The sequence below is a fragment of the Zootoca vivipara genome, chromosome 16, assembly GCF_963506605.1.
Source record: "Zootoca vivipara chromosome 16, rZooViv1.1, whole genome shotgun sequence".
Classification (NCBI taxonomy): domain Eukaryota; kingdom Metazoa; phylum Chordata; class Lepidosauria; order Squamata; family Lacertidae; genus Zootoca; species Zootoca vivipara.
In genome coordinates, this window is record NC_083291.1 from 37132497 (window position 1) to 37156428 (window position 23932).

The window sequence follows — 23932 nt, forward strand, 5'->3', positions numbered from 1 at the left end:
AGATGATAATCGGGCATCCGAACATGTCCAGTCCAAAGAACTTGGTGTTGAAAATTCATTGCTTTGACACTGGTGATGTTTGCTTTTTCGAGTACACTGGCATTAGTTTGCCTGTCTCCCCAAGTGATGTGTAAAGTTTTCTGGAGACACCGTTGATGGAGGAGTTGGAGATGGCGTTTATAAGTGGTACATATACACATACCACAGAGCTTCCAATATATAAAGAGATGCTACGCTGCACCTAAATCATTTTTTTAATGGAACGCAGGCTTTCTCGTATGTATATATATATATATATATATATATATATATATATATATATATATATATATGTATATGTATATGTAAAATTCTTTCTTTATTTTTCCATTTAACATTGCTCATTCACATCATCATTGTCTACTGTACCACCCTGGCTCTTTAGAGCCTATCAACTTCCTTCCCTCCCGCCTCATTGCTTTTGAAATTAACCTTTATAGCATTGGGATTTATACGTTTTCCATTTCTAATTACATTCATTTCAGAATGGCTCAAAATTTAAATAAATATTTGTTGTTTAGTCGTTCAGTCGTGTCCGACTCTTCGTGACCCCATGGACCATAGCATGCCAGGCACTCCTGTCTTGCACTGCCTCCCGCAGTTTGGTCAAACTCATGTTCGTAGCTTCGAGAACACTGAAATAAATATAGAAAGGTAGAAAATTTCTCATTATAAGTCTTCAGACAACCCTGCTAGTGATGATAATCGCTTACAATAATCTTTCAGATATCGTATAAATTTACTCCAGTCTTTTGGGAATACTTGATCATGCTGGAGTCGGATTTTTCCTGTCAGCTTCGCCAGTTCTGCAAGGTCCATCACCTTCATCTGTCACTCTTCTTTCGTTGGTACTGAACGCAGGCTTTCTCTAAACTTTCCTATCTCTAGAGTACAATAGCCCCTTTCACGTGACTAAAGCTGGCCAATAGTTGGTTGTCACGTGATTCGGTCCCCTTGTTGTCTTCCTCCCCTGTCACGTGATCTGCGGAGCCTGCGGCCGGGAGCCATGGAGGAATATGCCCGGGAGCCCTGGTAACTGGGAGCGGGGGCTGCCTGGGGCTTTGCCGCCCTCGCGCTGTGGCTCAGCGGGGGCAGGGAAGCGAGCTTGATCCGAGGCCCCGATTTCCGGCCTGGGGAGCGGCGGTGGCGGGAGGGGGAGCCGCTTTGTTCGTCCCCTGGCTGGTGGGCATGTCCGTCCCGCGCTCCTTTCTCTCCGGTCCATCTCCTCCTGCACCGACACAACAGCCCTGCGAGGTAGGGCCGGGTGAGCAGAGAAGCGAGCGGCTCCCGGCTCTGCCCGCCGAGCCCGGTGGCTGAGGAAGAGCTTCCACCTGGGACTCTGCAGCCCCAGCTATGGACAGCCCAACAAGTGTTAAGCGTATTTTTCTTAAAATTCCCTTATGGGGTATCTAGAGACTGTATATAGGAGATCTCTCTCAGGAGATCTCTATGGGTCGGGGAGAAAGCAAAAAGCCAAGCAGAGTAGATTGAAAGCAAAGCGGCTAGTAAGCCTGATCTTTATTCAAAGAAATAAACTGTTGCAATAGGTTCCCAACTCACCACACGTAGGAGGGAGGAGAACCCCGAACAATGGTGTGCAAGCCCCTATATAGATTTTTGAAATTGCCCACCCTGTAGCCCAAGACCACCCTCCAAAACATCATACATACATCACAGAAGGAGGCGGTCTCCAGCAGAAATCTGAGCGTGTTGATTCTCTCCTCTCTTCCAGGATACCTGATAATGCATTCCTTGATTGCATTTTCTGGGTAGCCTGGATATTCCTTTGAGATAGTAAATACTTAGTTCCTGAATCTCTTATGCATATTGATAGTTTGCTCAGCTTAACTGATACTTGCCAGACTGTATTTGCAAGGAGGTGCAAGCCCCTACAGTCCAAACACAATTGGAAAGCTTTTCCCATTTCCTTCCTCCTTGCAGAGAAATATTTGAGGTCAATTTGGGAGTCAAAATGGCTTCAGGATTGTTCTCCTGTACTATTTTAGACACGTGGTTTATATACTTACGTACAGTGTGTGTTTGCCTTGTACATTTTTGAACATTTATTCTATATTGAGACCTTAGAATTCTTATAGGTAACACAAGGCCGCCTGCACTGACTTTCCTTTTCTCCCTCCCCCTCGCTCCCTGAGTGGTCTGCTTGTCCAGCTTCTGCGCTGCGTGAGTCTGCCAGGCTCTGCAGAAGCAACAGGATGCCTCTTGCAAAATGGAAACTGTCCAGGGAGCTTTACGACAAAGTTGCGGATGTTTTTGTCCAGAGCTCCTTGGGTCCAAGTTCAGGGCATCACCAGATATTTTGTGCATTGTGGTTTCCGCTGTTTCCTTGCTCTCGAATGTTCTGCTGTGTTTGGCTTTTCTTGAGCAAGTTTAGTTTGGCGTTTACTCACTTCTGGTCCTAAGCAGGACCTTTGGTGGATAACCATGGGCACTGGTTGGCATCATGGCTGTAGTTACTTTTCGCGATACCAGCCCAGTCAGAGTGCCTCACTCTCCACTTTATGTGGCTTTCATACCACTAGCAAATGAAGCAGGAATTTAAAACATTTGCCTTTATAAGCTCAGGGATGTTCATGTATATATGTAACATCAATGCACTCGTAGTGAATGTAATTACTGTGTGGAGCTGATTTCAGTATGTGGTGCAACTACAAACAAAGAAACACTGAGTTGGCTGAATATTTATAATATTTTCCTGTTCTGATCCTTATTGTATTTTGGTTGGTGGAGTATAGGTGTAGTTTTATTGTTATTATTATTTTAAACTGTTTTTTATATTCAAGTGAGAAATACTTAAACATAAGAAAGAAGCAAAATAAAATCTTTTAGAATTCTCCTTCATTCCACTTGAGATGAAATCACAAAGATGCATTTAAATAATACAAAAATATAGGTCAGAGTTGCAGAGTTATTTATTTATTTTCAATAAATAAATAAAAAGGGTACATTATTTACTTGGCATAAGAGAGCAAGTTGGGAGCTTGAGTGTATTCCTGGAAAATCTAACCACTAAGAAATCACTGGGCTGGGCTGGGTACTACAGTATCTGGTCGTCACCAGCTAAACATCCTGATAGACCCATATATCATGATGTCTGAAATAAGGATGGAGCTATGTAGTAGAGGCATTGACCGACTTCACCGTTTTTCCTGCATTGTGATTTTTGCATAGGGCACTTACACACACACACACACACAGACATCATGATTCACAATATATTGCCAGGTCAAAAATTATGAAGCCGATATGATATGGACTTCATACTGGTTTTGCACAATATATCGATATATCACCCAGCCGCCCTAGTGGAGGGAATTCGTCTATGTTCAACTTAATTGGGTTGCTATAAGGCAGGCATCCCCAAACTGCGGCCCTCCAGATGTTTTGGCCTACAACTCCCATGATCCCTAGCTAACAGGACCAGTGGTCGGGGAAGATGGGAATTGTAGTCCAAAATATCTGGAGGGCCGAAGTTTGGGGATGCCTGCTATAAGGTCTCTTAAGATTGCCCCCCCCAGCTGCTTAGCACCATTTCTAAGTCATCTCTTTCTCACTTTTGGGGGGGCTTTCAGGGCCTCCACTAACTTCACTTCTCTTTCCATTTGGCAGCCCCTGGCGAATTGTAGATGACTGTGGTGGTGCCTTCACCATGGGGATGATTGGGGGAGGTGTCTTCCAGGCTGTCAAAGGCTTCCGCAATGCTCCAGTGGTGAGTCCTGACCTTCTTTTCTCCTTCCCTTTCCTTCAAGCTGCAAGCGATGGACATGGATGCGGTCAAAAGACATAGATTCATGAAGAACCCTGGCCCAGATTGGCTCCTGCAAATCCTAAAACATTTCCCTACCTATTCTTCCCCTTCCCCTCCACTCTCTTTCTTGCTCTGTTAGATTGTATGCTTCTGAGTAACCTGGCTTTTGTTTTCAAACTGCTTTCAAAATATTATTATTATTATTATTATTAATAATAATAATAATAATAATAATAATAATTGTTAAGGTCCTAGCACACATATGGGGCTTTGAAGGCTGGTGATTCTGTAATGCACTTGCCTGAGATAATAAGTGATCTAATTCTAATATATGACATTTTTGGTTGCCAATGAGAACCAGAAATTTTATGGCTAGTGATCATTTTGCTGTGCTGCTGGTTGGCAGTTCCAGCATGTCAATAATTGCAGACTGGTTCTGCTGAGCACAAATTAATGTGGATCAGCTATCCTCAAAAGTGTGCCTGCTTTAGTGGGAGTTGGTGATTGTGGTGTACTGTCTGCCAGGGTAGATGTCGCTAAAGAGCCGATACAGAATAGTGGCTTATGGTTCTATCCTTGTTGGAAGTTTTGGGAAGCATATACAGTATTAAGGTTGATGGGGGTTTGCACTAGAGAAATTGGATTGAGAGAGAAAGCTTCAACCTTCCGATATTGCCTTTTAAGCTAACCTGTGCTGACCTCCCCTAAATTGCTAGACTGGTATTTGCTGATCTCTAATTTTCTCTCCTTTCTGAAGCAGAGAGGGGAGGAGACATCTCATGTGACCTGGTTCCAAACTCTGCATTTTATTTATTCATTTAGATTTCTTACCTGCCTTTTACCACAAGGGTCCTAGGGTGGGTTGCAACAACAAAATATACAATTGTAAAAAAAAAGGCAATGGATACAACCATTAAACAACAACAAGTCCGTTTCGGCTCCCTGGCCGGTTTTATTTTGCCCCTGTGGTCAAATCCTTAAAAAAACAACAACACCTCAACAAGCCCAATCCTAAAAAAAGCTCAACAACTTCAATCCTAAGAAAAGCTCAACATCTTGGGTCAGCCCTCATGCCTGTTCACTTCATCAAATCTGGCCCTCTTTCAAAAAAGTTTGGGCACCCCTGGGGCCAATACAAACATTAAAAAGCAATCCTACCTATTATAACAATTAGAAATATTTCCGTACAGATGCAGACTGGGATGAAGATCTCCACTTAAAAGGCTTGTTGAAAGAACAGGCACCAAAAAGACCTGTCTAATATGAAATTGGAGGGAATTTTATACATAGGACCTTAGATGTTACTACTAAGACCTTGAACGTGGCCTGGTAGCAGATTGGCAGCCAGTACAGGTGCTACTGAAAAGGAGTTCTATCCTGGAGTTGCCCCCACAAGCAGCCTAACCAATGTGTTCTGCGCTAGCTGTAGTTTCCAGATCTGGACCCCACATTAACTGCATTGTAGTAATCCAGCCTTGAGGTTACCAGTGTATGGACAACTGTGGTTGAGCTATCCTGATCCAGGAAAACCGTAGCTGTCTTACCAGGTGAAGCTGGTAAAAAGCACTCATAGCCATTGAGGACAGCATTGCCCCCAGTGACAGAGAGCAAGAGTTACTGGTTATTCACCTGTTTGTTTGGGCCCAGAGCCTCCATCTTGCCAGGATTCAGACTCAGTTTAATAAACTCAGTGAGCCATGAGCTCATCAAGCAGACACTGGGTGGGGATGGAATGGTTTACAGGCAACAACCAATATGCGTGCGACCGTGAATGCGCACAACACCAAGAAGTACAGTGGTCCCTTGGTTCTCAAACTTAATCCGTCCCGGAAATCCGTTCCAAAACCAAAGTGTTCCAAAACCAAGGCACGCTTTCCCATAGAAAGCAATGCAAAACGGATTACAGCAATCTGTTCCAGACTTTTAAAAACAACCCCTAAAACAGAAATTTAACGAGACCATTGATCCATAAAATGAAAGCAATAATCAATGTACTGCACTATAAAATAAATAAGACAGTATTATACAGGGGTCCCCAAACTTACCCAGCTTTGGGCCGGTTCCTCTGGCGCCAATCGCACGGCAGGCTGGAGGGCGGGGGAATGTGCTCCCATACGGGCGCACACTCAATTTTTCTGGCGCAGGGCGGCGCTGGAAATGGCTTCTGCGCATGCGCAGACGTCATTTCCGGCACCACGCCGACCCGGAGATGGGCAACCGCACCACACCGCGTTGGTAAGAGCGGGGGTTGGGGGTTGGTGGGGGCCGCACTATTGGCTCGCGCGGTCTGCATCCGGCCCCCGGGCCTTGGTTTGGGGACCCCTGGTATTATAGATGATAAAAATTAAAAATTTTATTTTTTTCTTACCTGCACTGGTGATAGTCATTGATTGGATGGGGGGCTTTTATCCATTTCCGCAGTCACACAATCAGTAGCTGAACTGGGTTCCACACAGTCACAAAAACAAATTAACTGAAAAAGCCTTAAAAACGAAAATGCAAAATAAATAGCAAAAACAAAAGCTCCAAACGTAATCTGTTCTGGAAGTCCGTTTGACTTCCGAAATGTTCGAAAACCAAGGCACAGCTTCTGATTGGTGCAGGCGCCCCGGAAACAATAGCCAACAGCCGCATTGGATGGTCGGCTTCCGAAAAACGTTCGAAAACCGGAACACTTACTTCCAGGTTTTCAGAACCTGGTTTCAGAACCTGGTTTGAGAACCAAGGCGTTTGAGTACCAAGGCATTTGAGAACCAAGGTACCACTGTAGTCAGAAAAGGGGGTGGGGCAGGTGGGGGTCAGGAACATAACCCCCCCCCCCTCATGCAAAACAGTTGTTGCCTGTATCACATCACAATTGGCAGATCTGAGGCACACCAATAAGGATTGCTGCACCCCCATGCTCCTTTTCCCTTAGCTGAGGAAAATACACGGGCAGAACTTGAGGTGTAGGATTCCACAAAAGTGGTCGCTGGGCTTATAGTTCTATAACTGGCTTGTGCTCCAGAACTGATCTCTGGGCAAAAAAATTGCTCATGGGTGTGTAGGCAGCAGCAAGGGAGGACATATTTCTATTCTGAGCAGGTGGCGTTGCCACTTTTGGCACCATTTCAAGAAGTGTCGCTCCACTTCCTCCTCCCTGTCACTTGGGATTCAAGCGTGTAGAGTTTGTGCTCCTGCTGCTTGGATGTCAAGCCTGTCTCCTCAGTTTTGAGCATTTACTCTCCACCTTCCGGCTGCAAGTGCTTGGAGGAAATCTCAGTGGTCCAGTTTTGAGACTGTTTTTGTCTGTTGTGTGGGAGATGGAGGCCTTGGGTCTTGCTTGTGGCATCTGGAAAACCTTCAGAAGCACTCTGAGCATTTCCAAAGTTCAGCACAACAGTGGCACAAGCTCCCTGTGTTCCTTCCTGGCTCCAAGCTGGAATGGGAATGCTGGTCCTTTTGTACTGTACTTCAGAGATGTTTTCTTCTGGCATCATATGGGACCCAGGTGGTGCTGTGGTTAAACCACTGAGCCTAGGGCTTGCTGATCAGAAGGTCGGCGGTTCGAATCCCTGCAACGGGGTGAGCTCCCGTTGTTCGGTCCCAGCCATAGCTGCCAAGTTCTCCCTTTTTTTTAAGGGAAATTCCCTTATGCTGAATAGGCTTCCTCACGAGAAAAGGGAAAACTTGGCAGCTATGGTCCCAGCTCCTGCCCACCTAGCAGTTCGAAAGCACATCAAAGTGCAAGTAGATAAATAGGGACCGCTCCAGCGGGAAGGTAAATGGTGTTTCCGTGTGCTGCTCTGGTTCGCCAGAAGCAGCTTTGTCATGCTGGCCACATGACCCGGAAGCTGTCTGCAGACAAACGCCGGCTCCCTCGGCCTAGAGAGCGAGATGAGCGCCGCAACCCCAGAGTCGGACACGACTGGACCTGATGGTCAGGGGCCCCTTTACCTTTTTACAGAGAGGTTTTCTTCTGGCATCCTTCTGGCATCGGGCATCTTTCAGTGGTGGTAGATGATCTAGATTGGGGAAGGTGTCTTTCAAAACCGCTCCCTGGTGCAGCCCTGATTTCATTGAGATGCCCTGTGTTTGTTTCTAACTTTTTTTGTCGGAACACCAGGAGCTCCAGTCCCCAGTCTTCTATTATCTCATCTAGTTTGCCCCCAATCCTGCTCCTTCTTAGACCATGTTTTATCTCCCAAGTTGATACTTTGGGGACAAACTGGATGAAGAGCTAATTACAGAAACAGTCTCCATTGAGGTGTGTGCCTGGGTGTTTACAGTCTGATCTTATGATTGCTTACTCAGGTTACCCATTGATTTTAATGGGACTTACAGGTAAAGGTGTTTAGAATGGCAACCTAGGATTAAAACTGAAGCTATTTACTTTGCTGTCAGGCTCCATGTTCCTTACATGTCAAATGTGGCTGTTGATTAGTTATCTTTGTGCAGCTATCCCCAGGCATTTTATGGGGGGTTAGAGGCTTCTGGTCATCTATAGGTGATTGTGACTGATGCTGCCCTCCTGAGCTAATGTTTTGTGCTTGGCTCCTTCTGATGTGAGCTACAATCAAGGGGTCAGCATCTATTATTCTCCTTTTTGTCCTGTTCACATGCAGGTTTGAGCATTTATACTTGGAAAGCGTTTCAGTGAGTAAGTTTGGCAATTGCTTTCTGTTAACAGGGGGGATTGAACAGGGTTATTTTCATTTCAACCGGCCAGGCAGAATTTGTTCTTGCCCCTGGCCCCTTCCCCTTAGATTCTCAGTTGCTGTTGTTTTAAGCAGAACAGTACATCATGAAAACCTTAAGTCTGTCCATTTCTACCTTAGGTAAGACTCAGCTGTCACGTCTGTAGTATGGAGTTAATGAAGTGACATTGTTGAAATGATTACTGACATAATGTACATGCCATTTGAACACTTGAAAGAAACTACATGCATTTTAAGTGTTGTTGCTCTTGGATATCTGTGGTGCTCTGACTCTGATAGCGGTTCGAAGTACCTTCTCTTCCTATTTTTGTCCTGCAACATTTGCCTTGCTGTTCTGTGTATCAGACCTTGGTATAGTTTTGTATGACATTTCCCACCCCCCCACCCCCAATTGTGTCACACCATGGTCTGGCTCTCATAGATTAAATTGTAGAGAGTTTAATGCTTGAGATTATCCCACTGGATAACTGAGGTCAGGTAAAGGTAAATGGACCCCTGACCATTAGGTCCAGTCATGACCGACTCTGGGGTTGCGGCACTCATCTCGCATTATTGGCCAAGGGAGCCGGCGTACAGCTTCCAGGTCATGTGGCCAGCATGACTACACCACTTCTGGCGAACAAGAGCAGCGCATGGAAACGCCGTTTACCTTCCTGCTGTAGCGGTACCTATTTATCTACTTGCACTTTGACATGCTTTCGAACTGCTAGGTTGGCAGGAGCAGGGACCGAGCAACGGGAGCTCACCCCGCCGCAGGGATTCGAACCGCCGACCTTCTGATCAGCAAGCCCTAGGCTCTGTGGTTTAACCCACAGCGCCACCTGTTTTTCTGGTGGGAAAGTGACGGTTGAAGAGACCCTGAGCCTACCTGCCTTCCGTGGATTGAGACCTGTGGCATCTGGCTCCACAGAATCATTGGAGTTTGAGAATCGTATGTGCCTGTGTTCCTTGAGATGTGGAGATTGTCCTGCCTTGACTCACTCCCCTTACAGCCTCTTGTACCTGTGCTTGGAACATTTTTTTCAGGGTGTAGTTTTCTCCCCCAGTCCATTGTGAGGTTTGACTAAGGTAGTTTCTCCTCCTCTCTTTCCTAGGGCGTCAGGCATCGGTTCAAAGGCAGTATTAACGCTATCAGAGTCAGAGCACCACAGATTGGAGGTAAGGGAAGGTTTATTTTAAAGGAGAATCAGCAGTGCTGAATTGTGGGTGTAAAAGTGTCAGACCACGGTTCAATTCCCCTGTCAGCCTTAAAACTCACTGGATGTGACCTTGGACCAGTCACTGTCTATCAGCCTAACCTATCTCACAAGGTCGTTGTGACTGTAAAATGGGGGGGGGGCAATCCTAGGGGGGAACTTTCAGGAAAAGTGGGATATAAATCAAATATTTTAACTGCTGGCCAAGGGAGGCAGGAATTAAGGAGAAGGATGTGTAGAGTATGAAGTGCTGGCTCGGAGGCTGTTTAGTCTTACTGAGTTGTATAGCCCAGTCCCCAAGCTGACAATGAAATCGCATATTTGTTTGGTCAGAAGTAAGACCGTATGTATTCAGTATGAGGCTTACTTTTAGGTATGTGTGTTTGGGATTGTGGCCTTAGAGTAAGTGACTCAATAAATGAATCCTAGTAAAACAGAATGACATTTCACCATTATTAACCTTAACACACCCACACACCTTTTCTGGCTCAGCCTATAGCTAGAAAATGCAGCTTCCCCCCAGTAGTTATTGAGGTGGTTCTGAAGTGGCCTCAAGGTTCAACTTGGGCAAGTCCTACAGCAGGAGGTGGAGCCATACTTTCCTTGAGAGAAGGGAGGCGTCCACTAAGAACGTCTCTCTTCACACCCTTCCTCTCTGAACGTGACACAGAGATGGTACCGTTAGTGATCTCGGAGATGGTAAGTGTCTTACCACCTGTGTGATTCCACTTGCACAGAACTCCAAGTGCCTGGCAAACGAGCCATGAGTCAGTGTTTTACAAAATCAAAAAAATGTTTCTGCCTTCCATAGTCCTTGGAGAGAAGTTTAACAATCTGTTCGTGGGGAGAATATAACATGTGGATCCTGGAGTGGCTGTTGGCCCTTCCTCAGGAGCTCCAAGCCTGTCACTCTCCCCATCATCAATCCCTGGTGCTTCCCCCCCCCCCGACCCCATAAGGCTGCCTGATTCTTTGCCCCAGAGTGTTGTCAGAGTTCTATCCTCTCCCAGCCCAATTCAGCACGTGCGCAGGGCACATTTGGTAAGCCAAGCATTTGGCTTTGCTTGGCACAGAATTCTAAAACCTTTTGGTGCCAGTTACAAATGAACATCCCCGAGTCCAGCTGGCGCCTCCACATGCTCGCCCTGTGTTCCTCCCTGCAGGCAGCTTTGCAGTGTGGGGCGGGCTCTTCTCCACCATTGACTGCGGCCTGGTGAAGATGCGGGGCAAGGAGGATCCCTGGAACTCCATCACAAGCGGGGCACTCACGGGAGCTGTTCTAGCATCACGCAGTAAGTGGTGGTCTTTGACCCTATAACCGCAGCGCCTCCACCTTTCTCCCCTTAAACTCCTGTGGCTGAATGCTGAGCCATGACACTGGGCCTGAGAGTTCTTTCCCTTTAGGTGGGCCCTTGGCCATGGTCGGCTCGGCTATGATGGGAGGAATCTTGCTTGCCCTGATAGAAGGCGTTGGGATTTTGCTGACGAGATACACGGCCCAGCAGTTCCAGAACCGTAAGTTCCAACAAACGGCCTCGGTCCAGTATACCTGATCTCCCCCATGGGGGGGTCTCCTCCCCCATCGTTCTGCCCAGACACTGAGGTCCAGCGCCAAGGGCCTTCTGGCGGTTCCCTCGCTACGAGAAGCCAAGTTACAGGGAACTAGGCAGAGGGCCTTCTCGGTAGTGGCACCCGCCTTGTGGAATGCCCTCCCACCAGAGGTCAAAGAGAACAACAATTACCAGACCTTTAGAAGGCATCTTAAGGCAGCCCTGTTTAGGGAAGCTTTTAACGTTTGATGGATTTCTGTATTTTAATGTTTTGTTGGAAGCCGCCCATTATTATTATTATTGTTATTATTATTGTTATTGTTGTTGTTATTATTATTATTATTATTATTATTATTATTAAACATGGCAGCAAGAAACAGAACTTGGGATTTCCCCAGAACGATGGATTTGGACAAGGAACCAAAGGACCTCCCTGAGCTTTGGTTTCGGCCCCATAGCCTACCCAGGGTTCCACTGAACCATCACACCTGCACTCTAAGAGAAAACAGCTCCCCAACCAGGTTTCCTTGTGGATAAAGGAGTGGGATTATATAGTTTGGGGCAGGCTGAGTTCTCAGCCACTTGCAGCTCTGTTCTGTGGGACACAGTAAACTAGGTGAATTCTGGAACCCCATTCGGGAGAAGGCAAAAGCCTGCTTTCATCTGTGTGGGAGAGAGAGCTTGCAGAGGCTCTGTGCTCCTCCTGCCTCTGCACCCCTTCACTTTCTCCCTCCTGGGTGAGCGGCTTCCACTCTCTCATGCAGACGTCCGGGGGGGGGGGAGTGACAGGCAGCGTTGCCGTGGGGGCAAAGTTTGCCTCCAGCTCTGACAGTGCCTGGCTTGGTCTCCCCTGACACCAGGATGGTGTTACAATGCACACAAGTGCTTGTCGTTCCACCGCCCCCTTGGCAAAATATAGAGCCTTCTGCCACTCCACTTGCTGCGATTGGCATTTTGCTGCTCCTTCTATAAATGCATGCAGAAGTTGCACTCCTTTCCCACGGTGTCTGACACCCTCCCCTTGTCCCTTTTACAGGTGTAAATTTTGACCTGTTTTGCATTTTGCTTGCTACAGGAGTTGGGTTTTACTTTTCACTTTTTTGTTAATGAGTCACCCTCGCCCACATCCGCATCTCTCCTCCTGATTGCACCTCGGCCGCCTCCGTTGATTTCTGTCCCCAAAGACAGTGGCCCTTGGCTGCCCCAGACATGAATCATTGTGCACACACATCTCTTCCCTGCTGCTAACTGTCTCTTCTTGTCTTCACTTCTCAGCCAACCCCTTTGGTGAAGATCCCAGCCAGCTGCCTCCAAAGGATGGCTCACCGCCCCCAGGGTATCCAGGCTATGGACATTATCAATGAAACTGTTTGGGTCCAAGGAGATGTCTATTTTTGTAGGACTGGAGCAGGAATTTCCCCATTGAAGTTACTCAAGACGTTCACCACAAACCCCAGCATTCAAGGGATGCCATTCCAAGAGTTTTCTTTGGGAAGGAGGGAGGAAGGGAAAGGGGTCAGGGGGCTTAAGCGATATTTGAACCATGTAATATCTACCTCTCTGGCGGGCTTTTGCGTTGATGGCATGATGAGCCCCGGGAATCCTTCCATGTGTGCTGGGGGAGGCGGAGCCTGTGCTGGGTGATCGGCTAACACAAATCCTAAGATGGCGTTTCTTAGCTCTGTAGCTTCTGGATGTGTCTAAACAATTAAATGGTCATGGCGAAGGACTTTAGAAAGGCTGTCTCTCCCTGGCTTTTGAGTGGTTGGGCTTCTCCTGCTTTCTCCGTAGTCGGAGAGCCCGTCCCAGGTTAGCTTGCAAAAAATCTGTCTGCAGAGCAGTGTGTGCCTTGTTCTACCGGGTATTGCGTGCAGTTAACGGGGTGTGATTGTAGCAAGGAAAAGCTGTGCCAATGTATCAGGAGCCACGGCACCATGCCCCCGAAATAAGACTCCCATCAGGGGCTCCGTTAATCCCTCTGTTTTTGCTGCCTACTTGAGGCTGCAGAAACAGTGGGGTTGTCAAAAGGCATAGCAGGAATACCATGGTTGGTGGACCGCATTCAGCTTAGTGGATCAGTTGTGCTGGCCTGCCCTGGAGCCAAGTTTTACCCCCAATAATGTGACGCACCAGCCTCCAGCATCTTTAACGTTCCGAACGAAGATAAAGAGGGTTGCAGAGCTTCTGCTCTGCCTGCAGTTTTCACCCAGCATAAAGAAACAACCCTTTAGTTGCGGAGTGCAGAAGGATTTGAGGCTCTGCTGGGATCCAGGTTGACATAGTCCTCCACATCTGAGCCAAACATTTCTGATCCTTGAAAATGAATGGTGATTGCCGTTTTATATGTTTTTAATGCTGGGTCCATGCACTTCCATTTTTATACAAAAGCCTACTAACATGTTGGGGAAAAAAACCCCTATTATATATCAGTGATTTGCTATGATGCTCATTAAAAGTGAGTGCAAACCATATTTACATATAAAACCAGACCTCTTTATAGAACACTTTTTGGACTGCGAATCCCCTTTGGCTTCCTTGTATTTTAAAATCTTTTAAAAGAAAGATGGTGTGTATTATCTGTTACAGGTGTAAATACAAACTGGCTCTATGGCTTCTGTCCTGGAGAGTTTAATTAGACATCTGCCAGAAGGAGGGGAGGAGTTAGATGTGCAGGTTGCATTGAGGAGGCACAGAAGAAGTCTGAGCTGACAATGCTGCATTGCTGTTAATCCAGGGGAACAGATTTTAGCCTTTGCTCCGATAAAGGTGAAAAGGTCTTTGATTCCATTCCTAGCCAAGGAGGGCAGCGACCGTTGGAAAAGGCACCAAAGCCCAATCTGGGTACCAGCACCTGCTCTCCCTGGCCACTTGATCTTTCCCCATCGCAGCTAATTGAGCAGTGTAGCTTCCTTTGTGATATTTGGTCCTGTGGCTGTGTAAGGAATCGTATTTCCTACTAGCATTTGTAGCAAAGCCCGTTGGCCATCGCCAGGTATCTGTCATGTTCACTTGGGAGGTGGGTCCTTCCGTGTTGCAGATCTCAATGCCTGGGGTGGATCTGAAAGGGAAAACAAGACAACTTGTCAAATGGAGGAAGGAGGCGAGCCTTATCCACAGGACCTGTTAAAAACAAAACGGAAAACAAGACAGGGTAGCAGCCGGGAAGTGGAAGAGGAGGCTTGGTTACACATTTGCCCTATGTAGGCTTCCACCTCCTGTGGGGAATGTTAAGGGACTAGTACCTTGGTGGTTTTGACACGATTTCCTAGTGAGCACATCCAGCCGGAATTGTCGGGCAGAGCTTTGCACTCCTCTTCGATCTGGCAGGGCTCCATGTCACACCACCACTTTCCAGTTACAATGGAAGCTGCAGAGTAGAAATAAGGATTTGTCTCCGCCACCGCTTCTTCCAAAGTGGACAGCCTCTCCTATCCATGCAAACCCTTTAGGACAGGCAAGCTATAGGTCAGGAGCAGCTATGAGCCTCCCAACATCCTCCTGAGCCACAGACCCAAAGCATTGACTTGCCTGGCTGTTCTAAGGTTTGCATCTTGCCCCGTCCCAAAGATTCAAGGCAGATTGCACTATAAAAATTTAAAAAGTGCAGTAAATCCCATAGGCTTGAAGGGCTGGGCTACCACCGTCACCAAGCCATTCCCTTGCACCTTGCCCAAGGGATCCTGTACACAGCTAACGTTTGTTAGTTCCCCCTACCTTCACCCCTCAGAAAGGAGACTGTAATGATCAACCCCTTTCACCATCTCTCTCGCTTGACCATCATTCCCTCCAACATTCTGGCCTCTTTCCAGTTAAAAGACAATGGTCCTTCCCCCATCCTGCCTCCAATGACTTTCCTATTCTCTCCTCTGTCCAAGGCCCCAGGTGTTTGGGTTCCTTTCATGTTCCTTGGTCCCCTTGGACTTCCCTCACTCTGGAGGTGGGGAGAGGCCTTGGCTCTGAGCACTTACTATCCACGCAAGAAGGTTTGCCACGGGTTGTCCCAGCCACTTTCCCCGGGAGGCAGGAGCACTGGATGGTTTGGGACCTCTCCTCGATGTGGTTGCGGTTACAGCAGCGGCGGATAGCAATCACCTTGCAGGTGCCGCCACCTGGAGCAGGGAGAAAACAAAGACTTGAGGTGGGAGCCATCAAGACCCACTTTGAGAAACCACAGCAAAGTCCTGCACGCTCCTTTCTCATCGGCTATAGCCTTGCTCTCTGAGAGTCCCAGCTCCTAACCCTTCCTCCATGCTTTGTTTCCCTTATTGGCATTATACTGTCACATATATACAGTGGTACCTCTAGTTACGACCTTAATTAGTTCTGGAGGTCCGTTCTTAACTTGAAACTGTTCTTAACTAGAGGCGTGCTTTTGCTAATGGGGCCTCTTGCTTCCGCTGCGCCGCCAGCACACGATTTCCATTCTCGTCCTGGGGCAAAGTTCTCAACTCGAGGTAACTCTTCCAGGTTAGCGGAGTTTGTAACCTGAAGCGTTTGTAAGTATTGTAATGCCTGCCCCTACAACATCACGAGTGCTGGCTGCCTAAAATCTTTCAATACCGTATTTTGTGTGGTTGTGCACTTGTGAGGAGTTTCAGCATACACTGTTCTGGCCTGTGGGACTCACAAAGACTCCAGCAACGGGTTTGCCTTCCTAACTGAATGCCTTGCTCAATCGCTTTGAAAGTTGAGAATGTACAGGGGGAAATGCAGATGTTGTAATGGTGCGTGCATAAAACAATTGGGACTTCAGCAAGTAAAGTACAGTGGTGCAAAATAGGTAATGTATAGCTTGCCTCTCTTTTCCAAGTAGATGTGATGGAACAAAAAGCAGGCCAAAGACCCACACCTAGCTTCCTAATAACAAGACAGGGAGTGGGTACATTTTGCTGCTTGCATATCCAAAACCCCTTCTCCAAAAGAGAATCGACTCACTGATCACTGGGACTTGATCTCCTGTGGTTTGGTACCAGTACTGGTCATGATGATGCTGTTGATTGTGAGTAGGGAACTCCTGAGCACAGGTTCCTTGACACAGAAGGATGGTAAAAGCCATGAAGATTACTGGAGCAGAAGGGCACATTGTGGTAGGTCTGGAGAGGAGGGCAGTGGGGCTGGGGGAAGGGAGGGAAGAGAGATGAGATCCTCTTAACAGTTCAGTGGTGTTTCTTCCTTGCCACCATCAGGCAAGGCTAGTTTTCTATGGGTTGGGGAAGGGTTTTTTTTTCATGTGCAGGGAGCATTCAAACATACAATCCCACCCACTTGCATTCTGAAGTGGCGCTGCCCCTTGTGGACTATATAAAGGTAAAGGGACCCCTGACCATTAGGTCCAGTCGTGACCGACTCTGGGGTTGCGCACTCATCTCGCATTATTGGCCGAGGAAGCCGACGTACAGCTTCCAGGTCATGTGGCCAGCATGACAAAGCCGCTTCTGGCAAACCAGAGCAGCACATGGAAACACCATTTACCTTCCCGCTGTAGCGGTTCCTATTTATCTACTTGCATTTTGACGTGCTTTTGAACTGCTGGGTTGGCAGGAGCTGGGACCAAGCAACGGGAGCTCACCCTGTCACAGGGATTCAAACCGCCAACCTTCTGATCAGCAAGCCCTAGGCTCAGTGGTTTAACCCACAGCACCACCTGGGTCCCGTTCTATAGTCCTGTTCTGGACTATATAGTATGTGCTTTTTCTCAAAAAGTTTGATATGGCTCTCCAGAAAGTTTGGCAGACAACTCATTAAAGTCTTGTGCTCTTGGGAAATCCATGGTGGCATAGGCCTGAGACACCCCTGCCCCCAAGGAAAACAAATATATTTATATAGCTCTGTGCTTTCCTTACGATGTAGGACAAAAGATGAGCTGAGCTGGGTGAGGTCAAACACCTGTCTAGTCCAGCACCCTGTGGCCAAACAGAGGCATTTTTTGGGCGGAGGGGAGCACAAGCAGGAGATGGGTACGACAGCCCTCTTTGCAATTATTCCCCATTGACGGACTCGGAGGGAGTATAGAGCAGGCATCCCCAAACTGCGGCCCTTCAGATATTTTGGCCTACAACTCCCATGATCCCAAGGTAAGAGGACCAGTGGTCAGGGATGATGGGAATTGTAGTCCAAAACATCTGGAGGGCCGAAGTTTGGGGGTGCCTGGTATAGAGCCATCAGTTGTAGCTATTGAGGGCCTTATCCTGTCCACGCACACATTTTTTGTATGTTGCATTTAAGAAGTTTATTACCTGACGTTCAAGATGAATTATTCCCACGGTGGTTTGCAACTTGTGCAATATACATATATATATGTTGTTTCGTGTGGGCTAAGGAAGATTGGCTGCTACTTCTCCAGGCAACCACAAATGCCTCTTCAGGAAAACTGCCCTGGCTTGATATCTTTGTGGACTTTGTGATATCTTTAATTCCTATACAGATATCATGCCTGTGTAAGGAAAAATTACACATAGAACACATGTACACAGTGCATCCATGCAGTAGGAAATAATGTTCATTTATCATACAGGATTGTGAGTTCATGATTTTCTGACCAACAATAATTCAACAACAACCGCCACCCCAGATCATTGCTCTCCTTCCAACAGGATCCAGTCTTGTTGCAGAAATACATGAGAGGTGAATGCAATGCAGCCTGGGACACTCCTAGCCTACAAATCTCCCATGCTTAGAGTCTTCCAAAGGGATGGTGATGTTCAGCATAATGGAGAAAGATAGCGCGAGGCTTATCTGCATACTCATGAAGAATCACAAAATACTAGATTTTAGGGAGAGACAGAATGCATTTATTCCATTCCCTGCCATAATTTTTTCACTTCAGAACCTAGTGGTGGCTGTTCCATAAGTCTTCCAGCAAATCCTTGCAGCCACTGCTGCTTGGGCAATTGAACTCCACTTCTTCTGAATTCAGCTGTTGGGCACGGTTAAGTCGCTCTCACTGGCCTGGTTTTTGCAGCAGATCATGGATAGGGGCGCTTGGGATGCTGCCAAATGCAAACCAATTTTACCAAAAGGGATTGTTGCCAAACTTCCTTTGCTCTGACTCTTGAGCTGTCCACTGTATAGTTGAGGCTAGACAACACTACACCTGCCTTTTCTGCTCAAATAAATGAGCACCAGTATATCTGCACTAGCACTTTGTCACTATTAATGATTGATACAGTCCCTGACCCAGTAATCTCGACACTTCTCAGGCTCTTCCTAAGCAAGAGGGCAGGTTTCTACCTCCGGATGCAATCTTAGAAACAGTTACCTAGATGTAAGCTCCCATGGATTGCTTACTCTGAGTAGACATGCCCAAGACTGCCCTGTAAAACTCAGTGCAACTATGACCACTGATTGCGACTTGAACTGAAACTATTTCCCCCCTTTCTGTTTATGAATACAATATCTGAGCAACTCTGCATACTAAGGATAATTTGACAGAGATTTACGGAACTTAATCACGAGAGAGATGGAACTTTCACACTGACTTTGTAAATCCAAAGCATACTGATGAACAATTGGTATGTGAATAAAAGAAAGAAAAAGGCCATGCAAGACTGACGGCCAGATTGTCCCTACTGTAAACTGCAACAGTCCTGGCAATTAGAGTAATTATTGTGCAGAGTCTGATACCCTCCCATGTTCCATTACTGTTGGCAAGGAATCGTGGGGTGGCAGTTCCTTGCAGGAAGTAGACATGGTGAATTGCAGCATGAGAATTAACCAGGGACTAATTAGTTGCCATTAAAGTAAAGTAATACGCAACTGCTCTGAAGAGAGAAAATGTATGCCCTGTTGCTCTTGCTCCTCCCATTTTTCTCCTCCGCTTCTCCCACTCTTAGTTCACCCCGTGTAGAAGTGCTCCTCGTAAGCTCCGTGGAACAGGGATCTTTAAAAGGAAATATATTTCTCAGTGAATTAATTCCAGGTGCTTTCTTACTTAATAACATCCTATATCCCACCTTTTCTCTGAAAAGCTCAAGGTGGCACATGCAACGTTCTCCCTTTCCATTTTAACTTCAGAACAGCCACCCCTGAGAGGTAGGCTGGCTGAGAGAGAGTGACTGGCCCAAGATCACCACCCAGGGAGCTTCATGGCTGAGTGATGGTTGAACCTGCAGGTCCCCACTCCTAGTCCAGCATTCTAATCACTGCACAACATTGGGTCAGTAAGTACTTTATTTCCAATTGTGAAATAAACAGTTTATTTCTTGCTTCATCCCAGTGGTTCAAAGTGTGCTTAAATATAGTTTTGTCCTCTCAATTCATGCACAACAACCCTGAGAAGTAGGTTTAGGCTGAGAAAGAGTAACCTTAACCCTAGCAGGAAGCTTTGTGTCCTGCTTAGGATTTAACCCTCTCACCCACCTCAATACCCATAATATGGACACAGCCTAGTGAAGAAGGGAGCAACTGCAAAAGATCTGAGACACATGGGATAGATGAAATGACATCTTATTAAAACACAAACTTTCAAGAGCTTATTTGGGTTCAGACCAACTGTAACAGCATTATAGTAAAATAATGTTGCTTTTTAATTCCAATTGAAATTCTGGATCATTTTTTAAAATGTCAAGTTGGCTCAGCAGAATATGCATATTACTTCTTATTTGCCTTCAATTTTTATGGTGCCAAGACACCTCCAGCTACAAAAGACTTCAGAAACTTAATTGGTTGCCCCTTGATCCCATTTTTTTCTGAGCCAGTCATGCAACTTATATAGCACAAATCAAACCTTACCTGTGACTCTGTCCTAGGTGCTGAAGTTTCCTCACCTCTCTGTCCCAGCCATGGAGGGATACCTTGAACCCCGACACATCTTCCTCTTTGTTCTGACTATCTATTCCCGTACTCAGTTTGCTGGGGAGTGGGGGGAGGTGGGCATTGAGCACAAAGTCCTGGAACCAAAGTAACTGTTCTTGCAGCTTTGATCTGTCCTGATCACAACCCCCTTATGATCTAGCAACTGAGCTGCTCTCCCATCCAGATCTGGGGACAGAACCAAACGTCCTGGCTCCCAGCACTCCTTCTGTAACCCAGCAGATGTCTCAGTATCTGTGTCAGTTTTTGAATCTGACTCTTCTTCAGCTTCGAAGCTTGACTGATATCTATGTGTACAAGGATTTGCATGTGTGATAGAGAGATCCAGACTGTCACTCCCTTACACTCTCTGTCCAAACAGCCTTCCTAAGACACCCACACAAGGCCGCCTCCTACACATTTGGCAACCCAGCCCCACTCTCACTGGGCGATGAGCCCAGCATAGAACTTTGCCAGCTTTTTCCCCCTTCTTCTTCTTGCCTTCACTGCTTCTCACTTTAGGAGTGAACTGTTAAACGCTGGAGTCACAAAAGAGGATATTTTGCAGGGATGCAACTACAGATTTCTATCGCTCTGCAGGTCTTCGATATCCAAGAGCATAGGCTCTTTCAGGGCCCTGCAAATAAAGAACACGTCTGAATACTGACCAGAACGGCATGTGATCTGTGCTTGTAGCAATGTCACGGCTACAGGGTCTGTCAGTGGTGCACGTTTTCAAGTTTAGATTTGTTTCCTCTAGTCTACAATGATGAAGCCCAACCTTTATTTTAAAATATAATCCGGCATGCCCTTGATATGTTAAAAGAATGTATTCTATATGATTGCAGAGACTGCTGTATGTGGTTAGGGGACGCAGGTGGCGCTGTGGGTTAAACCACAGAGCCTAGAGCTTGCCAATCAGAAGGTCGGCGGTTCGAATCCCTGCGATGTGGTGAGCTCCCGTTGCTCGGTCCCAGCTCCTGCCAACCTAGCAGTTCGAAAGCACCTCAAAGTGCAAGTAGATAAATAGGGGCCGCTACAGCGGAAAGGTAAACGGCGTTTCCGTGTGCTGCTCTGGTTTGCCAGAAGCGGCTTTGTCATGCTGGCCACATGACCTGGAAGCTATACGCCGGCTCCCTCGGCCAATAATGCGAGATGAGCGCCGCAACCCCAGAGTCGGTCACGACTGGACCTAATGGTCAGGGGTCCCTTTACCTTTACCTTATTTTAAAATATAATCCGGCATGCCCCTGATATGTTAAAAGAATGTATTCTATATGATTGCAGGGACTGCTGTCAGACCCTCCCAGATGTTAAGATCAGCAGAGGGGTCCCCGCCACCCTCAGAAGTTTGGGGTGGTGGCCTGGGAGAGGGCTTTCTTTGTGGCAGCTCCTAAGTTGTAGAATTCCCTCCCCACAGAGGTGCATCTGGTGCCTTCACAGCTTTCAGCAGATACTGAAGACACACACTTTGGCCTTTGACTCCCGAGATATGTGTTTTCAAGACACGCCCTATTCCTGTGACTAACTGTTTCCACTGTTTTTTAATTCTGAATTGCTGGTAAATAACAGGTGATAAATTAGTAGCTGTTGTTTAATCATCCCTGACCATTGGTCCTGCTGGCTGAGGCTGATGGGAGTCCAACAAAGCTGGAGAAACACAGGTTCCCCATCGCTGCTTTAATCCAGGGGTGCGAAACCTGTGGCCCTTCATAGGTTGTTGAACACCAGCTCCCATCAGTTCCAGTCAGCATGACCAATAGTCTAGCCTAATGGGGCAGCAACATCCAGAGGGCCACAGATTCAGGTGCCTCCCCTGCTCCACTCGACCTCTGTCCCTCCCCATAACTGCACCTGTTCATATTCATCCTGTTATTTCTCCCAGTCTCCTCTTCTCTGACTTCTTCCTGCATAGATTATTACCTTTCGAGGGCAAGGACCTTGCTTTTCTTTCCCCCCTTTTCCTTTTCTTATGCTGAAAAATGCCATGTACACTAAGGACACAATATAAATAATAACTGTCAGCTGTGGCTCTGACGTCAATTCAAAAATAGGGCGTGAGGGACTGAGTGGGACCGAGTCCTCCTAAGGACTCAAATCCCAAGTTTGCTCCTGACCCATCATTTCTGAAGTGAGAACAGTGGCAGAAAGCAGGGTGGGAGTGGAACACGCAGTTTATTAATTAGGCCAGGTATGAAAAGGAATCACAGTTCGTTTGCTTAATGAGACCTTGTGAAGTGTGGCTCATGAAGAAAACCAGCTGTGAACCACACACTCTTGCTGTTGCGGGAGCCGGAAATAGAGAAGTGTTGTGGCTTTTAAAAAGGCCCACTGGAACAGACTTGTCTGAGCCAATATTTCATTTGAGCTAGGTTCTTCCAGACCCCTGTTTTTGAGCATGTGAGGAAAGAATAATGGCTATTGTACCTCTGAGCATGTACAGACTGCACTCCACTGGATAACAACAGTCACACACCTGGGGTTTTTAGGAGGAAAAACTTACACCTTAAACTGTTGGAGTTGTACCGCCTACTAGCTGTTGTTACAGTAATCTCAGGTTGCACATGCTCACGGGTACAGCAGGATCAGAGCTGCCGTCTCTGAGAAAATTATGCTCAAATTAATTCCTCACTAATGCAGCTCATAGGAAGATAGGAAGCTACCTCACACCAAGACAGAACATTGGTCCAGCTCAGTCAGTATCATCTATTGGCTGGGGGCAGCTCTTCAGGGTTGCAGACAGGACAATTCCAGCCCTACCTGGTCATGCTGGGTTCTTGTCTAGGAAGACCATGCACTCTACCCCTAACCTATGGCCCCTTCCTCAGTCTCCCAGGGGCACAACACTTGTCTGTTCTGGTGGGTGTGTCCACACCAGAGGTGTTTACAGTGGTACCTCGGTTTATGAACACAATTGGTTCCGGAAGTCCGTTCATAAACTGAAGCGTTCATAAACTGAAGGATTAATAAACTAAAGTGAACTTTCCCATTGAAAGTAATGGAAAGTGGATTGATCCATTCCAGAGGGGTCCGCAGAGTACTCAACCTGAAGCGTACTTAACCCGAAACATGGGTGTAATTGGTTCCGGAAGTCTGTTCATAAAACTGAAGCGTTCATAAACTGAAGCGAACTTTCCCATTGAAAGTAATGGAAAGTGAATTAATCCGTTCCAGATGGGTCTGCGGCGTTCGTAAACCGAAAATTCGTAAACCGAGGTGTTCGTAAACCGAGGTTCCACTGTATAAGCTTTCAGAAGTAATTTTCAGGAATGTCCTGCATTTTTCTCCCAACCTTAACTTCTGATCCATGTGAAAAATACAGTACGTATGCACATTTACATTACTAGACATTATTATATAAATATATAGATACTATTATTGTCCTAATACATATATGATTATTAGTAACCTGCTGTATTTTAGTTACAGGTAGGTAGCCGTGTTGGTCTGCCATTGAAACAAAATAAAAATAAATTAGAAAAATTTGTGTGCATGCACACGAAAGCTCATACCAATGACAAACTTAGTTGGTCTCTAAGGTGCTACTGGAAGGAATTTTTCTAGTTTATTTTTATTTTGTTTCTACTGTACTGTATTTTATATACCGTTAAGTCCAGTCGCAGACGACTCTGGGGTTGTGGCGCTCATCTCGCTCTATAGGCTGATGGAGCTGGCATTTGTCTGCAGAGAGCTTCCGGGTCATATGGCCAGCATGACTAAGCCACTTCTAGTGAACCAGAGCAGTGCACAGAAACGCCGTTTACCTTACCGCCGGAGCGGTACCTATTTACCTACTTGCACTTTGATGTGCTTTTGAACTGCTAGGTTGGAAGGAATTGTGAACCAAACAACGAGAGCTCCCCCCGTCGCGGGGATTCCAACCGCCGACCTTCT

The 23932-nt window shown here is 46.7% G+C and overlaps 2 protein-coding genes across 2 annotated transcripts; one reads left to right on the forward strand and one right to left on the reverse strand.

Moving 5' to 3' along the window:
* The first annotated feature begins 995 nt into the window (after window positions 1-995).
* TIMM17B (translocase of inner mitochondrial membrane 17B) lies at window positions 996-13719 on the forward strand. The gene is made up of 6 exons (XM_035097213.2): window positions 996-1071; window positions 3667-3766; window positions 9597-9660; window positions 10862-10990; window positions 11103-11213; window positions 12524-13719. Exons 1-6 carry the CDS (start codon window positions 1046-1048, stop codon window positions 12610-12612), a joined length of 519 nt encoding a protein of 172 aa, XP_034953104.1. The 5' UTR covers window positions 996-1045; the 3' UTR covers window positions 12613-13719.
* A 569-nt stretch (window positions 13720-14288) lies between these two features.
* LOC118075348 (chemokine-like protein TAFA-1) lies at window positions 14289-22806 on the reverse strand. The gene is made up of 6 exons (XM_060269130.1): window positions 22799-22806; window positions 19979-20098; window positions 16184-16362; window positions 15217-15357; window positions 14491-14615; window positions 14289-14306 (listed from the first exon to the last, which is right to left on the reverse strand). The coding sequence occupies exons 1-6, from the start codon at window positions 22804-22806 to the stop codon at window positions 14289-14291; spliced, it is 591 nt and encodes a 196-aa protein (XP_060125113.1).
* Window positions 22807-23932: the final 1126 nt, after the last annotated feature.

What these genes read in the sequence shown, in the direction of transcription:
- TIMM17B (XM_035097213.2), top strand. Translation starts at nt 1,046, where the DNA reads ATGGAGGAATATGCCCGGGAGCCCTG. An exon ending in CAGAGCACCACAGATTGGAG is followed by an intron (nt 9,661 to 10,861) that starts GTAAGGGAAGGT and finishes TCCTCCCTGCAG; the next exon opens with GCAGCTTTGCAGTGTGGGGC. An exon ending in GGCCCAGCAGTTCCAGAACC is followed by an intron (nt 11,214 to 12,523) that starts GTAAGTTCCAAC and finishes TTCACTTCTCAG; the next exon opens with CCAACCCCTTTGGTGAAGAT.
- LOC118075348 (XM_060269130.1), bottom strand. An exon ending in AGATCAAGTCCCAGTGATCA is followed by an intron (nt 15,358 to 16,183) that starts GTGAGTCGATTC and finishes TCCCTGCTCCAG; the next exon opens with GTGGCGGCACCTGCAAGGTG. An exon ending in CAAACCTTCTTGCGTGGATA is followed by an intron (nt 14,616 to 15,216) that starts GTAAGTGCTCAG and finishes TCTACTCTGCAG; the next exon opens with CTTCCATTGTAACTGGAAAG.